At 36.9% G+C, this 16,140-nt stretch overlaps 1 protein-coding gene across 4 annotated transcripts in view; it reads right to left on the bottom strand.

Moving 5' to 3' along the window:
* The window catches only part of ANKRD42 (ankyrin repeat domain 42), a 56,223-nt gene that overhangs the window by 5,589 nt on the left and 34,494 nt on the right, over positions 1 to 16,140 (bottom strand). For 2 of the 4 annotated variants that reach the window (XM_054576351.1, XM_054576353.1), the window contains 4 exons: positions 15,000 to 15,105; positions 9,860 to 10,035; positions 2,905 to 3,031; positions 869 to 1,013 (listed from right to left, as the gene is read on the bottom strand). In XM_054576351.1, coding sequence (XP_054432326.1) covers positions 869 to 1,013; positions 2,905 to 3,031; positions 9,860 to 10,035; positions 15,000 to 15,105 — 554 coding nt within the window. Of the gene's footprint in view, positions 1 to 868; positions 1,014 to 2,904; positions 3,032 to 9,859; positions 10,036 to 14,999; positions 15,106 to 16,140 lie in introns of those variants that run through there. The other 2 variants (XM_054576352.1, XM_054576354.1) reach the window with 2 other exon arrangements.

The raw sequence follows: 16,140 nt of genomic DNA, 5'->3' as shown, positions 1-16,140 counted from the left end.
CTTCTCCTTTTTTTTAAAAGATATTTTTATTTTTATTTATTTATTTTTAGAGAGAGAAGAAAGGAGGGAGAGAAAGGGGAAAGAAACATCAATGTGTGGTTGCATCTTGCATGCCCCGACTGGGGATCTGGCCCACAACCCAGGCATGTGCTCTGACTGGGAATCAAACCAACAACCCTTTGGTTCACAGGCCGGCACTCAATCCACTGAGCCACACCAGGCTCATTTGTCCTTTTCATTTATCACCCTAAGCATTTTTCTATATTCTAGAGCGATATTCTTAATTCAAAATTCATAATTCTAGCTGGGAATTATGAAAAGAGCTAAGGCTATGGAATCAATGATTAATCTGCAGATATTTCTTCCTTATATGGTACAATAATAAGAACAATAACACTTACTGCACATTTATGAACCAGGCTACTCTTCTAATCAATATGTATATACATACTGATTAGATATGTATATGGGTTAGACATACATACATATTGTTAAACAATACATATTGATTAGAATATATATGGATATATACAGGGGTGGGCAAAAGTAGGTTTACAGTTGTGAGTACACAAAACACTTTAATCTTGTATTATTATTTATTAATTTGTATTTTTCCATACAAATAATTGTAAACCTACTTTTTGCACACCCTGTATGTGTGTATATGTATAAAGTTACACACACACACATATTCAACACTGTAGAAAGTATAAATTTACAACTAAGGCATACAGAAGTTAAACGACTTGTACTAAAAAGGGTTATAGCCAGGATTCAAATCCAAACAGCCCCAGTCCAAATCTTGTACTTTAGCTATTCTTGTGTACTATTTCTTGAGAACTACAAATGTGTTCAGAAGGATACTAACCACTGCAATAAAGTTGGGGACCTGAATATTTTCTAGCGTCTCCCGAAGTTGATCCACCTCTGCCCGACACTCATCCAGCTGACATTCTAATTGTTCTCTACGTAGTCGTTCATACTCCAGCTGGCCCTGCAGCTCTTGGATACTCCTGTCAAAAAAGATTTTGTTTTTAATCAGTGTCCAATATGAACTAAATAATATTTTTCATAATGGCAAAAAGCATCCATGCATTATATTGAAGGCAAATAAAAAGTAACTGTTTATTCAACAAATATGTATTAAGAGTTTGCTATGAACCAGCACTCATCTACACTTTAGACACTGAGGATACAGCAGTGAAACCAAACAGGCCAATCCCGCTCTCATGGGGCTTGCATTAGCAGTGGAGGAAGATAGACAGTAAAGAAAATAAATAAGTAAATATGGTATGCTGGAATTTGATAAATGCTATGGGAGAAAAAAATAAAGGAACAAAGATTAATATAATATATCGTTGAAGAGGGGATCAACACTTCATGCACAGTGGCCAGGGAAGGCCTTACTAAGAAGGTGCTTCTAAGCAAAGTTCTAAAGAAATAAGGGAGATAATCAAGTAGTCATCCAGGGGAAGAGCAGTCCACACAGGGGGGTAGCAAGGGCAAAGGCCTTAAGTCAGAAGTATGCTTGGTGAACTGGAAGAAAGCCAGAAGCCAATGTGGCTGGAATCCATGTAGTTCCTTAAACCATGTAGGAAACCCTTGGAGCTATGACAATTTCATGAAATAATATATACAAGAGGCTTATTTAGTACCTAGGATATGACAGGGAGTGCTCAGAAGTAACACAAGCAGCCGTAACAATAGTTGAGTAATCTGCCTTAGAGGAGAAGCAAAGAACACCAAAATTTAGTACTCGTTATCTAGGAAAGAATTGCTCCATGTGAAGTACTATCCAGACTACAAGGGATCAAAAAACTTTCAGTTAGGCTCTTAGGCAAAAGCCAATACTAAAAATATTCTACATCTCAAAATACTATAATCGATATAGGGGAAATGAACAGCTAACTAAATGATGTGATTTGTGAGGTACCAAGAAGGCCTCTGATTAAAAAAAAATTTTTTTTGACTTGCCACAATTTCCTAGTGTCTAAAATCCCATTAAGAGTATTTTGGCTTAAGGCTTTGTCTTCTGTTCAAATTCCCAAGTACCCATGGAAAGATGATATATTAACCCTTATCAAAGATTTAGATGGTACTCTGAATGTATTTACCAGACCTCTTACTGAGTCTATATTCAGAAGTGGATGGAGGAATGGGAAACAGGAGGTTCTAAGAGTCTGAGGGAAAGAGATCCAATCAAAGGAGAGGACAGGGAAAGAGGAGAAGCCACGTGTACTACTCTTTACAGACCCAAGTTTTTATTAAATTAAAAGTCTCCTCTCCTGCCTCTCTATGTTCCCTGTCCACTTTGAAAAGAGACAGGCAAGCAGAGAGGCAGTGGGAGGAAATAAACACTAGGCATCCTCTATTCCAGCAGCAATTAATTAATTAGAGAGGCATCAAATGTGCAGAGAGGCAACTTAGGGTGCAGGAAGGAAAGGATGCAACTGCTCACTGCCTCTTGTCTAGACACGGGAGCATTCTCTGATCAGGTACTGCAGTGAGTGAACACAGTGCTCGTCCTCAGATTCATGGGTAAGCAGTCAAATTTAATAGCAATGGTTAGAGAATGTGTTGGCTGAAAAACTTAAAGTAGCTGTGGTCTCAAAAAATCAACTCTGTAAGATGAAAAGAGTTCTGGAGATTGTGCAAAAATGTGAATGTACTTAACACTATGAAATTGAACACTTAAAAATATTTAAGATGATACCTTTTATGTGTATTTTACCACAATAAAAAATCTTAACATTTTCTCCATCTGAGGGCTTAGGAGGAAAACAGAATAGAATCTCATACCCTTTGGTGGGGATAAAAAAGAAAACAAGTTGTTGGTCAACAAATCTTCACATGGCATTTAGAGAGATAACTAAAAACAAACCATTAAAGTTTGGAGGACATTACTTTTCAGACTTGAGCCGTTCTTTCTTCTCCTTTAGATCTTCTTCTGTTATCCCTCCCAAGTGTTTATAGTTGCTCTCAGCAATTTCCAGGAGGTGTCTCAGTTCTACAATTTTCTTATAAGCTCTCACTGCAAGACAGAGATCAAGAGAAACATAGTTTAGACAGGTGGTCACAGGATACCTATTCTTCCTTTAAAGCCAGCGTATGTGTGGTTTGGGGAGGAGGTGGAGGGACGCAGCATACACACAGAAGGATAAATATCAGTAACAGAATCTTTGAATGAACAAGCAAAAAAAAAAAAAAAAACGGAGGATTCTTTTCCTGCTGTTGGAGGATGTACCAGATTGTTATAACTATTAATACTATGACCAAGAAGGTTTAAAGACATGCAGTGTTTTAGGACTAGTGGTATATTGCAGGACCATGCACCATCTATGGTATGTCAAAAAATTAGAAAAACTGAAATACACTAATTTAAAACAAATAAGAACTAACCCAGCTCCCAAATTTTATGATAAGTTACATGTAATATCTATCCAAGAGGATACTAAGAGAAGGAAGGTGTGTTGAAAGCAGCTTTTAGCTACTCTCCAACTATCAAACCTATGAATTTTCTATCCTTTGTGGTAGTATGTCTCAACCTGGGGTGATTTTCTCCCCCAAAGGACATTTGACATCACAATTGGATATATTTGTATCCTGATCCTGGATACATTGTTTCTGGTGAAATTGACGGATGGAGGGGAACAGGCAATACACATCTACAGGATCAGGATGCTACTAAACATCTTAAAATATACGGTAGAGATACCCCCCCAACAAATAAGTATCTGGCCCAAAATGTCAATAGTGCAGAAGCTGAGAAAGCCTGCTTTACAGAACCAGGTCAGCAAATTAAAGCCTCTACTCCCTTACACCTACCATTCTGATTTATCTCTCAATAAATTAGAGCTGCAGGTTTCAAACTGCATACATCGAAATCAATTAGGGTGCCTTTTTAAACTGCACATGTTTGAGCCCTATAACAGATACATTCTGGTACCAGTACTCAGTAAAAGCTCTTCAGACATTCTGATGGGCAGACAGGTTTGGGAACCACTGTAACTACTAGCAAACAAAGGAGGTTAAAAATGTTACATAAGCAAATATAGAAATAACTGTGGTTATTTATGTAATAATTGTTTAATATTTGAAGGCTATGCTTTGAAAAAGAACTGTTCTATGGGATCATCAGAGGTAAGAACTAGGATTAACTGGGATAAGCTCCAGTAAGAGAGATTTTTAACTCAACAAAGGAATTTTTCAACAAAAACAGTAAGAGCTATCATATATTAGAGTGGCCTCTGATTTGCAAGATACTACACCAAGCACCTTATGCATTTTAATCCTCACAAGAACCCTGTCAAAAGATGGAAATGGGCTCCCTGAGCAGTAGGGAGTGCCTTGCCACTGAAGGTGATTAAGTGGATGCTGGGTGACATATGACAGGAATGTTGAGCCAGGAGTCAAACCTCCAATAGTTACAGGGTGCTCTGATACCATGGTCCTAAACATAATTCACTAACGAATGTTCAAAACTTAGGCTCAGTTCCAATAAATCTGGGGTGTCAAGAAATCCAACCAGTCCCACGTAGGTACTCTGGCAACACCTAGTGTCCGAAGAATTGATCATCTAGTCCTTTAAGTCTCACCCTGGAATAAAATTAAATAGGGACAAAAAAAACAGCACATGACATCACATACAGTACCTTCACTAGCTGCAAGTGCTCAAGCTGGGCACCAGTGGGTTGTGATGTATGGCAAGGTATGTGAGCACATTTGTATTAAGACACACCACAGTGGGAAACTGGCCACGTTCTTAGTCTTTCCTGAAACATCTTTTAAAAATTTTATAATTCACTAGCAATGGTCCCCTCACAAATATCTCTTACTAAAATAATTTCAGGAGAAACTGAAATTCTACAAACTGATCATTTTCTAGAGTTCTAAGTCCTTACTAATTTTGAATGCAAACAACAAAAAAGAAATCTAAGCACAAATGACAAAATAAAAGGTAGATAAATTGGAATTCATCAAAATTAAACATTTTTATGCTGCAAAGGACATCAAGAAAGTTCAAAGACAACCACAGGAGAAAATATCTGCAAATCATATACAGGGTGGGATAAAAGTAGGCTTGCAATTGTTCATGTAGAAAATAATACAATAATTAATAAAGAATAATACAAGAATAAACTCTGTTTCAAATACAACTGTAAATCTACTTTTGCCCCACCCTGTATCTGATAAGGGACTTATAGTTGGAAGTACTCTTACAACTCAATAATAAAAAGATAAACAATTCAGTTGAAAAATAGGCAAAAGGATTTAAATACACATTTCTCCAAAGAAGATGTACAAATGAGGTCATGAAAAGACAATCAACATGATTAATTAGGGAAATGCCAATCAAAATTACAAGATACCATTTCACACACTAAAATAGCTATAATCAATAAGAGAAAAAATAACAAGTATTGGAAAAAAATGGAGAAATTGGAACCCTCATATACTGGTGTTGGGAATGTAAAATAATGCAGTCACTTTGGAAAAAGAGTTTGGAAGTTCCTTAAGAGTGTTAGAGTTATCAGATGACCCAGCAATTCCAACTCCTAGGTATACATCCACAAAAATATATGTACACCAATGTTTATAGTAGCATTATTCATAATAGCCAAAATGTGGAAACAACTCAAGGGTCCATCAATTGATAAATGAATACATGAAACAGGGTATATCCACACAAGAATATTATTTGGCAATAAAAGTAACAAAACAATGATCCATGTTACAATGTGCATGAACCTTGAAAACACTGTGTTAAGTGAAAGAAGCCAGTCACAAAAGACCACATATAGTATGATTCCACTCATGTGAAATGTCCAGAACAGACAACTCTGTAGAAACAGAAAGAGATTAGTGGTAGCCTAGAGATGGGGTTTGGGGGGAAAGGGGGAGATGTTAAGGGTATGAGGAGTGACTACTAATGGTTGTGAGGTTTCTTTTTGGGGTGATGTAAATGTTATAAAATTTATTGTGTTAATGGTTGCATAAATACGTGAATATACCAAAAACCATTAAATTGTGAACCTTAAATGGGTAAACTGAATGTTATGTAAATTGTATCTCAATAAAACCATTTAAAATAAAGCTGTCAGGGAATTCGGAAGATATCATTAACTCTGAGCCTCACTGTGAGGTGATCTAGGTGGTGCTTTGTTGGGAGCCCTTCAGCATCTTCAGGTCTGCCCTTGGTTGCATTCATCAGAAAAGAGGCTTCCACCATCCCCTAGAGAATAAGATTCCACCTAACAATGTTCTGGGAACTCTTTGAATTTTTTTTTTAATGTAGACATAAATTAGAAATTTTCCTCAGAGAATATACTTCTGGTACAATTAGTTTTTCCTGCCAGGATAACTGAAAATACTTCCCAGAAAGTGGTGAAGCTCTGAAGTCTGAATGCAATACACAAGCTCTATTTGCTTTCCTACAGCTGCCTTTGTTCTGGTTAGCCTCAGTGCAAATAGATCCTTCTCGCCTTTCTTGTAGGAAAGACCTCCATTGAAATAGTTCTTCTCATCCATTCACATGAACCATGGCTCTCTGACCAAATACCATAGAACTAAAATTATAGTAATGTGACAAGAAAATATTCCTTCCTGAAGAAGTGAGTGTGGAGACAAGAGCACCATATACTGAAATTCTAAAGCCTTGCTTCTAGTCACTGTGTGACTTTGGACAAGTAACTTAGCTTTTTTGGACCTTATGCTCTCTACCTATCAAATAAGGCTATTATACTAAATAAGCATTTCTGGAGACAGAAAACAGAGCTATTACCTGCCTCTTTGGCTTACTATGAATGACGTATGTGGAAATGTTCTGTAAACTCTGGAAAACACTACAGAAGTATAAAAGGTTACTATAAGCATTTTGAAGAATAAAAATTCTGGCAAGAGAGTTATATACCAGTAACTGTGCTACCAGTAGAAGTGCTACAGGAATCAAAATTTGTTCCAATTACTAAACTTCAATTTTGTTCCAATATGTTCAATAATAAATATATAACACCGAGATAAGCCACTGTCATGCTGCCTCCGGGATATTCATTTGCCTCAACCTAATCACATGTCCATTTAAGAAACAGAAACACTTCTACTTTTACTCACTAATTTGGTGTACTTTAATGTTTAATCATTTGTTATGGACTCAATGTTTATTATCTCCTCAAAGTTGGTAAGTTGAAGCCCTAACCCCCAATATGATAGTATTTGGAGATGGGGCCTTTGGAAGGTAATTAGGGTTAGATGAGATCATGAGGGTAGGGCCCTGGTCCGATGGGATTGGTGCCCTTACAGCAACACCGGAGAGCTTGCTCACTCTCTCTCCACCACATAAGGAAGAGAGAAGTGGGCCATCTCCAAGCCAGAAAGTCCTCACCAGAACTCACCCATTGGACTTTGATCTAGGACTTTCAGCCTCCAAAGCTATGTGAAAATAAATTTCTATTGTTTAAGCCACCCAGTATTATGGTAGTCCATGCCCACTAAGACACCCTTTAATAAAATAAGATTGTTATTCATTGGTAATTATAAAAATTAAACCTCTGGCATATAAGTCTCTATAATGCCTTTTGTATGAAAGAAAAAAATAAAACATTTTTATTTAGTTAAAAACTTGTATTTAGTTGAAATAAGAGCAGATAATCAAGACTATAACAGTTTTAAAAAAGTCAAGCTTAGACAATTTAGGAAACAAGCAAATATAGAGAAATGATGTCTGTTCCCCAGTGTAACCTAGCACCTAGAACAGAGCCAGACTCATAACCGAGTACTTAATAAACACATTGAATGGTGGAGAGAAAGAAGAATTGATAAAGCACAATTTCAGTCATTTTTTTTACTATCACATTGAGTAGGTTCTGAATGTTTTCTGAATTTCAGAAAGCAGGACTATTTCTGATGCACTGCCACAGTCCCCTAGTCCAGGGCTGTGCACACAGTATGTATTAAATATACGGTGGATGAATAGAATGCCCTCCTTATCTATTTGCCTATCTAAATCCTGGCCACCATTTATGGAAAAGTCCAATTTCCACTTCTGAAAAGCCTTCCCTGTTATGCTATAGTTCTGAGTGAAAAGTGCTTTTAAACTCCCTCTCTAGTGGCACAGGCCAAGACTCTTAAGGGTCAGCCTTGATTACTCTCATTCTCTAGCACCTCATATTCAAATCTACTAGCAAATCCTTTCTGCTCTGTGCTCTAAATATACCCAAATCTGATCATTTCTCACCATGTCCATCATTCTCACCCTAGTCCAAGTCATTATCAACTCTCTACTGAACTAAAGTCATAGTCCCTGGATTTCCCTGCTTCTACTTTTGCCTTGTAAAGGGAAATGGGCTTTCCACAACTCTGGAAATTTAGAGGCAAAAACAGTCAAGGTCAACTGGATCCTGATTTAGCTTTCCCTACCACCACCCTCCAGATAAATACGGTCTAACTAATGCTGAGTTTGGATCCAGAACCAAAAAAACCTGTTATATATAAATATTACCTTAAAGAGAAATAAACAGATTGTTTATGTAAGCTCTCCTGGAATGGTGGTCAAAGCCTTTATTATACAAGGCTGAAGCAAAACAACAATGGAGATGTCTAGCAGCACTGGTAGTTGCAGGCCTTCACCAGGGACTCTAGGAGCACAGGAAATCTGTGCAGATTTTCTGCATCTTCTCTTGTACAACTGTAATTTAGTATTCTTGGCAAACTTAAATTATATCAGGAACTACCTCTCACCATGAATTAGCAGGTGAATGTGTTCTCTTCCCACCTATTCAAAACACATCTGAAATGCTATGCTGTCTCCCCACTTCCAGTCTATTTTCCACCCAACTACTAGAGTGATGTTACTTTTTTAAGATTTTATTTATTCATTTTTAGAGAAATGGGAAGACAGAGAGAAAGAGAAGAAATACTGATGTGAGAGAGAAACATCAATTGGTTGCCTCTTGCATGTGTCCTCACTGGGGAGTGGACCCACAACTGAGGCATGTGCCCTGACCAAGAATCAAACAGGTGACTTTTGCTTTGCAGAACACTGCCCAACTAAGCCACACCAGTCAGGGCTATAGTGACGTTATTTTTAAACATAAATCAGTCACACCATCCCCACCTCAAAACCCACCAATAAAATCTAAAAACAAAATCCTTCTTAGGCCCTATTTGATCTCATTGAGTCCATGCTTATGTCTCCACCCAAATCTGTCACTACACCAGCCACACTGACTGAGCTTGATTCCACCTCATAGTCTTCCTCTGCTTGAAATAGCCTTCTGAGATCTTCATATGGCTCACTCTCATCAGTTAGGTCTCTTCTCAAATGTCACCCCCTTATGAGAGGCCTCCTCTAATGGTTACCTTATTTATAGCACCACCCTACTTTATTTTATTATGTAACTATTTTCTTATTAATTATCTGACACCACCACCATCACCAGAATGTAAGTTCTTGGTGGCAGGGTGGAAATTTTGTATTATTCACTGTTTCCCCAATACCTATAACAGTATCTGGCACATAGTAGGCAATAAATATTTGTTGCTATTATTATCTGTAAAAAATCATTTGCCAACTAACCAGGGAAATCCTTGAGGTGTCTCTTCTGTTTCCTATGATCTACTTAAATAATGTTTCCTCTTACATAACTTTTCCTCCTTGAGGGAAAGAGATCATGTCTTACACTTTTATATGTTCAACAACCCATAATACAAAAATTATACTATTTCTGGTTCCCTTCTGAAATCAAAATATTTTACTTTCTAGATGGTAATTGTCATTAGGATAATTTCCAAATTTGTAGTTTAAAAAAAAAGGCTATGGCATTTCTTAAAGAATAAATCACAACAGAGTAGGCACACTTACTTCTGGCATCTGTTTTATCTGACTCATTAAGACATAAATCGTCCTTGGCATCAGTGCTTCCCTCAACACCATGTCTCATAAAAAACTTCGTATCATTTTCATCAACTTCATCCTCATCATCTACATCATATGTCTGTAGTCCCTCTAATAGCTTTACTGCTGCTAAATGGGCAAACCTGTAGAAAGAATCAACAATTAACAAGAAGCACAATTTTCAAACTGAAACTGCAGTTTGAACTTACTTAGGGAATTACACTCTGTATTGCATGCCACCAACCTATCCACCAGTAAAAGAGTAAATTGTATCTGAAGATTAGTGCCAATTGATGTACTGTATTCAGCTACATGGAAAACTCAGTTACTGGACACTAAGGACAAGCAGTCATCATAAAGACAGATTCCATAATTTTTATTGGCAAAAAACCAACTGGAAGAGGAGACCCAAACAGAATTGCTAAATTGGATAGAAAGCCCCAAATCATCCTATTGTACTTTGATCACCTGCATTTACTACCTTTTTCTGATGGCCTAGTTTAGATTGTAGAATCTGGTTCCAGTTTTATGGCTAACTATAGGTCTAGCCCCCATAATCTTCATCCTTTCTCAACCCAAAGCACTTGGCATGGCTTTGAAATTTAATGGAAAAATAATGACTTTTCCATCCATACTTTCTATTTTCTTCGATCTTTCCCAAATCTCTAATGAAGCTTCCAGTAATATATCCTTGATTTTGGAGTGGTTGTAAATGCATGTAATCTGCTGATTTTTTTTTTCCCACAGTTTTGTTAATTTAGATGTGTAATGCTTTCTCTTAGGACATGGAGAATTACTTGCTAAACTCAAAGACGTCAAATTCTATTTTTTCACATACTCACATAACCACATACCATACACACATGTACATACATAGATCCTTACCTTTCATCAGGCACTGCAAATCATTAAAGATATAGTAATAAACATAAGCAGGACATTGTAAGGTTAATAGAATTCATTAGCTCTATTACTAGATTGTAATTTAACAGCTATCATTTACTGCTTTATACTTCAATGTGAAACCTAAAACTATATAACATCTAAAAGAAAACACAGGAGAAAATCTTTGTGACTTGTTTTAATCAACAATTTCTTAGAAATGTTACCAAAAGCATAATCCATAAAAGAACAAATTGATAAGAAGCTTCTTCTCTTCAAAGACATTGTTAAGAGAATGAAAAAAATAAGCCAAAACTGGGAGAAAATGTTTACAAAACAAAAATGTGAGGGAAAAAACTAGCATCCAGAACATATAAAGAGCTATTAAAACTCAACAATAAGAAAATATCCCAATGGTTATTTTATTAATATCATTAAAATTTCCATACTACCCAAAGCAATCTATAGATTCAACGCAATCCCAATCAAAATACCACTGATATATTTCACAGATACAGAACAAATATTTCAAAAATGTATATGAAACCATAAATTACCCCAAATAGCCTCAGCAATCTTAAGAAAGAAGAACAAAGTAGGAGAGATCACAATATCTGATTATCAAACTATATTACAAGGCCACTGTCATCAAAACAGTCTAGAACTTGCTCAAGAACACATAGACCAATAGAACAGAAGAGAGAGCCCAGAAAAAAAACTCATGTCAATATGGTCTGTTAATGTTTGTCAAAGAGGGCAGGAGCATAAAATGGGGTAAAAATAGACTTTTCAATAAATAGTGTTGGGAGATCTGGACAGCTACATGCAAAAAAATGAAACTCAACCACCAACTTACACCATACACAAAAATAAACTCAAGATGGAATAAAAGACTTAAATATAACTCATGAGAGCATAATACTCCTAGAGGAAAACACAGGCAGGACAATTTCAGATATCCTATATAGCTATATTTTCACCAATACATCTCCTAAGACAAGAAATATAAAGAAAAGAATAATCGAATGGGACTATATCAAACTAAAAAGCTTCTGCACAGCTAAAGAAAACATCAACAAAATGGAAAGGGAACAAATTGTATGGGAAAACATATTTGCCATTGATGCCTTGGACATGGGTCTGATCTCCAAAATATATAAAGACCTCACACGACTCCACATCAGGAAGACAAACAATCCAATTAAAAAGTGGGCAAAGGACCTGAACAGACACTTCTCCAAGGAGGACATACAGAGGGCCCAGAGACATATGAAAGGATGTTCAGCGTCACTAGCCAGTAGAAAGAAGCAAATTAAAACTACAATGAGATACCACTTCACACTGGTCAAAATGGCCATCACAAAACAAATCAACAAACAAGTGCTGATGAGGTTGTAGAGAAAAGGGAACCCTAGTGCACTGCTGGTGGGAATGCAGACTGATGCAGCCACTGTGGAAAACAGTATGGAATTTCCTCAAAAAACTAAAAATGGAACTGCCTTTTGATCCAGCAGTCCCTCTGTTGGGATTATACCTTAAGAATCTTGAAACATCAATTCAAAAGAACCTATGCACCCTTATGTTCATAGCAGTGTCATTTATAATAGCCAAGTGCTGGAAAAAGTCTAAGTGCCTAACAGTAAAGGAATGGATCAGAAAACTGTGGTACATTCACACAATGGAATACTACATAGCAGAAAGAAAGAAGGAACTCCTACCCTTTGTGTCAGCATGGGTGGAACTGGAGAGTACTATGTTAAGTGAAATAAGCCAGGTAGTGAACAACAAATACAATATGATCTCACCCATAAGTGGAAACTAAACAACAAAACAAATGAGCAAAATAGAACCAGAGACTTGGAAATAAAAAACAAACTGAGAGTGACCAGAGTAGAGGGGGAAGGGGATAATGGGGGGAAATAAGGGGAAGGGGAGGCCAAGGAACAAGAATAGAGGACTCATGGGCACGGACAATGGAGGGCAATTGACTGTGGCAGTTGGGGGGTGCAGGGCAGGCGGGAGCAAGGCGGGAAAAGGCGGGACAACTGTAACTGAACAATAAAAAATAAATAGGAAAATAACTCAATTCTAAAAAGTGGCCAAAAGATCTGAATAGTCACTTCACCAGAGGAAAATACACAAATGGCAAATATGTATATAAAAATGCTCAAAATCAAAATAATTTTTATCAGGAAAGTACAAATTAAACTACAATGAGATACCACTGCACACCTAGTAAAATTACTAAAATCAAAGAACCTGACAATATCAAATGCTAAGGAGATAAGGAGCCACAGAGATTTTCATTTACATTTACACAAAGGCCTGTATGTGAATATTTATAGCAGCTCTATTCATAATCACCAAAAAATGGATACAATCAAGATATCCTTCAACAGGTTAGTAGATAATCAAACTATTAAATATTAGGAAATTCTACATCCAATGGAATACTATTCAGCAATAAGAGAGAAATGAAAGATAATACATATGGATTCTCAAAATAATTATGCTGAGTGAAAGAAGCCAGATATATAAGAGTACATACTGTTTGATTCCATTCACATAAAACTGTAGAAATGTAAACTAGTCTAAAGTGACAAAAAGCAAATCAGTGCTTGCTTGGGGAAGCCAGCAGTGGGATTACAAAGGAGCACAAGAAGATTTTGGGGGTTCATGAATATGTTCACTATCATGATTATGATGGTTTCAGGGGTGTACACATATATCAGAATTCATTAATTTGTACTGTACAAATATGTATACTTTATTATATGCCAATTATACCTTGATAAAGCTATTTATAAAAATAAAAATAAAGTGGGCTCAATTGGTTACGATTCTAGGTACATGGTACAACAAAACTGCACTCCAAGGTTTCAAAGAAATTCCACAGACAAAATGTTAAGAAACATGAACTCACAAACAAAAATTGCATGTCAATTTAATGAATGATTAGATCCTTGCATCCTATCAAGCCTCATTTGCATCTTTTACTCCACATTCCTACTTTATTTTTTAAAATTTATTGATTTTAGAGAGAGAAAAAGAGAGAGAGAGAGATTGATTTGTTGTTCCACTTATTTATGCATTCATCAGTCCATTCGTGTATGTACCCTGACGAGGGACTGAACTCACAACCTTGGTGTATAACAATGATGCTGAGGTATCCAATCAGCCGAGGTATCCAGCCAGGGCACACTCCTACTTTAGATTCAAGCAGTTCTGAACCACATGCAGTTCCTCAAACAAACAGGTGTTTTCTTACAACTCTCTCTCCTTTAAGAGTCAGAAAATGTAAACATCGTTTTCTCAAAAAAAAACAAAAAAAGTTTTCTTTGACCTCTATATAAATTCTGTCCTCCTACAGTTTCCTTCGAACTCTTACCATTATCTGTATTAATATTTCTCCCACACAACTTTCAAATGGAAGACTTGGGCACTTCTCCTATGTTCTTACTGTACCTTATACATAATATAATGTGATATAATGACTATAATCAAGTTATGTTTATACAAAATGACTATAATTAATAATGATTATTACAATAATTATCATTTGTCTCTCCACAAGATTCTAAGCTCCTTTGAGGGCAAGAACTGTGTTTTTTCATCTTTGTAATCCTAACACTAACTGTAGCACTTGAAACATAATAAGTATACTAAAGTTGAATTTTTAAAAAACCACCAAATAAACAAATGAATGGACTTGATCTGACATGAATGAGCTGGATGTGTTCAATAACAGGTGTTACATTTAATTCAAATGTAAATACCAAAATTTGTTTCAAAACCCATGTGACTCCTTTTGATTGCCCTTTTTTAGCACAGAATATTTCTCAACACGTACCAGCATTTGGGTGGAATGATTCCGTGCTGTGTACCACTATTCTGAGTACTGTAAAATGTTTAGTATTTAAACATTCCTAGACCTGACTGCACTGAATATTAGTGATGTTTGCCAGTCATTGTGACAAACCCCTACATATTTCCAAATGCCCCTCCCCCCAGGAAAGGGGACAATACTACCTCCCAGCTGAGAATCACTGCTTTAGAGAGAAGAGTTGATATATAGTCAAATGTCTATTCAGCTTGAATATTGTCATTCCATCAGTATTTGACTGAGTCCTACAATTCGTGAAACCTCCAGAGATTTCTGAGTATAAGAGAGTATATGCAAAACTGTAAAAACAAAACAAAAAAGGAGCAAAACAGATAGGGATACCTCTTCGCCACATCACTAGGTGTCTCCCCTGCTTTGTTGATAATATTACTGTCTGCTCCCATTTTAATTATCCACTGCAAACACTCTAGGTGGCCTTGTCCTGCAGCTGTAAAAAAACACAAAACAGAAAATACACAGAAAAAAGTTATTGTTATTAGTAGCAATTTTCCAAAATTTTCAACAGTACCATTAGAGAGCACTTTCATAAATATTGATCCTTGTAATAACCAATGAAAGTAGGTTGGGCAGATGTTATTTTCTCTATATCATCTATTCCTTTATTAGACAAACATTTAATCAAATCTGTACCGCACTCGATCCCTATCCAGAGTGCCCAGAGCCGACCTAGCCCTGCCCTCTGACAAGGTCACAGAGGGACATGGACAGTCGCAAGGCAGATGTCCAGAAGCTTGACTCTTGGGACTTCCCTGTTTACTTATGGTTATAATCCCCTTCTTGGGGGTATGCCCGATTGCTCATAGAGCAGCCCCTTTGTATGGTGTTGCGGAAACTCCAGGGAATGAGACAAATAGGACAGGGGAAAAAAGAATTGACCACTAAGCCCTGTACCCCATTTAAAGAAGTCTATAAGAAAATTAGAGGGCAGGAATTGCCCTCATACAAGCCACAAAAGCACCCAAGCCTGCGGGCTATCGGGCAGCCCCCAGGCGGGGAGGAAACACGGAAGCTCTGGAATAAATAAAGCCCGGGGAAAACGGAAATGTAAATATGGGTGCCTGAAACCACTGTCAAACCATTGCCTTACACAGGGGCATATGTGGACAGAGAAAGAATGGTAGTGAAAAATGGAAAACGTGTGAGGTGGCAGGAATTGAGCTTCCTAGAGGCCTTGGCCCGGTTAGGACCGCCCCCGCCCTCCCCGCCAACCCCTGCCCCAGTGTTACAGAACAAAGGAATCTACGAATGCTATTAGGAAACAATCAAATAAGTATTATAAAGAAATAGGGTGCTGGTATTATATCAGAAATTATGAGTGAAAATGTGCCAGACGGGTAATCGCAAGGCTTCCGCAACTAAACTTTGCTGAGTATGCTTTAGCAGTATAAGCTTTAGGACTCAAATGCTTAGTTAGAAATATAGACTAAGAGTAATAGAAATAAAGTTCAGCATAGAGGTAAAA

This window comes from Pteronotus mesoamericanus, unplaced genomic scaffold (genome assembly GCF_021234165.1).
Source record: "Pteronotus mesoamericanus isolate MK-2021 breed Mesoamerican mustached bat unplaced genomic scaffold, CSHL_Meso_final contig_33, whole genome shotgun sequence".
Lineage (NCBI taxonomy): Eukaryota > Metazoa > Chordata > Mammalia > Chiroptera > Mormoopidae > Pteronotus > Pteronotus mesoamericanus.
The sequence above is the reverse complement of the archived record's forward strand: the minus strand, read 5'-3'. Positions and strand labels throughout refer to the sequence as shown.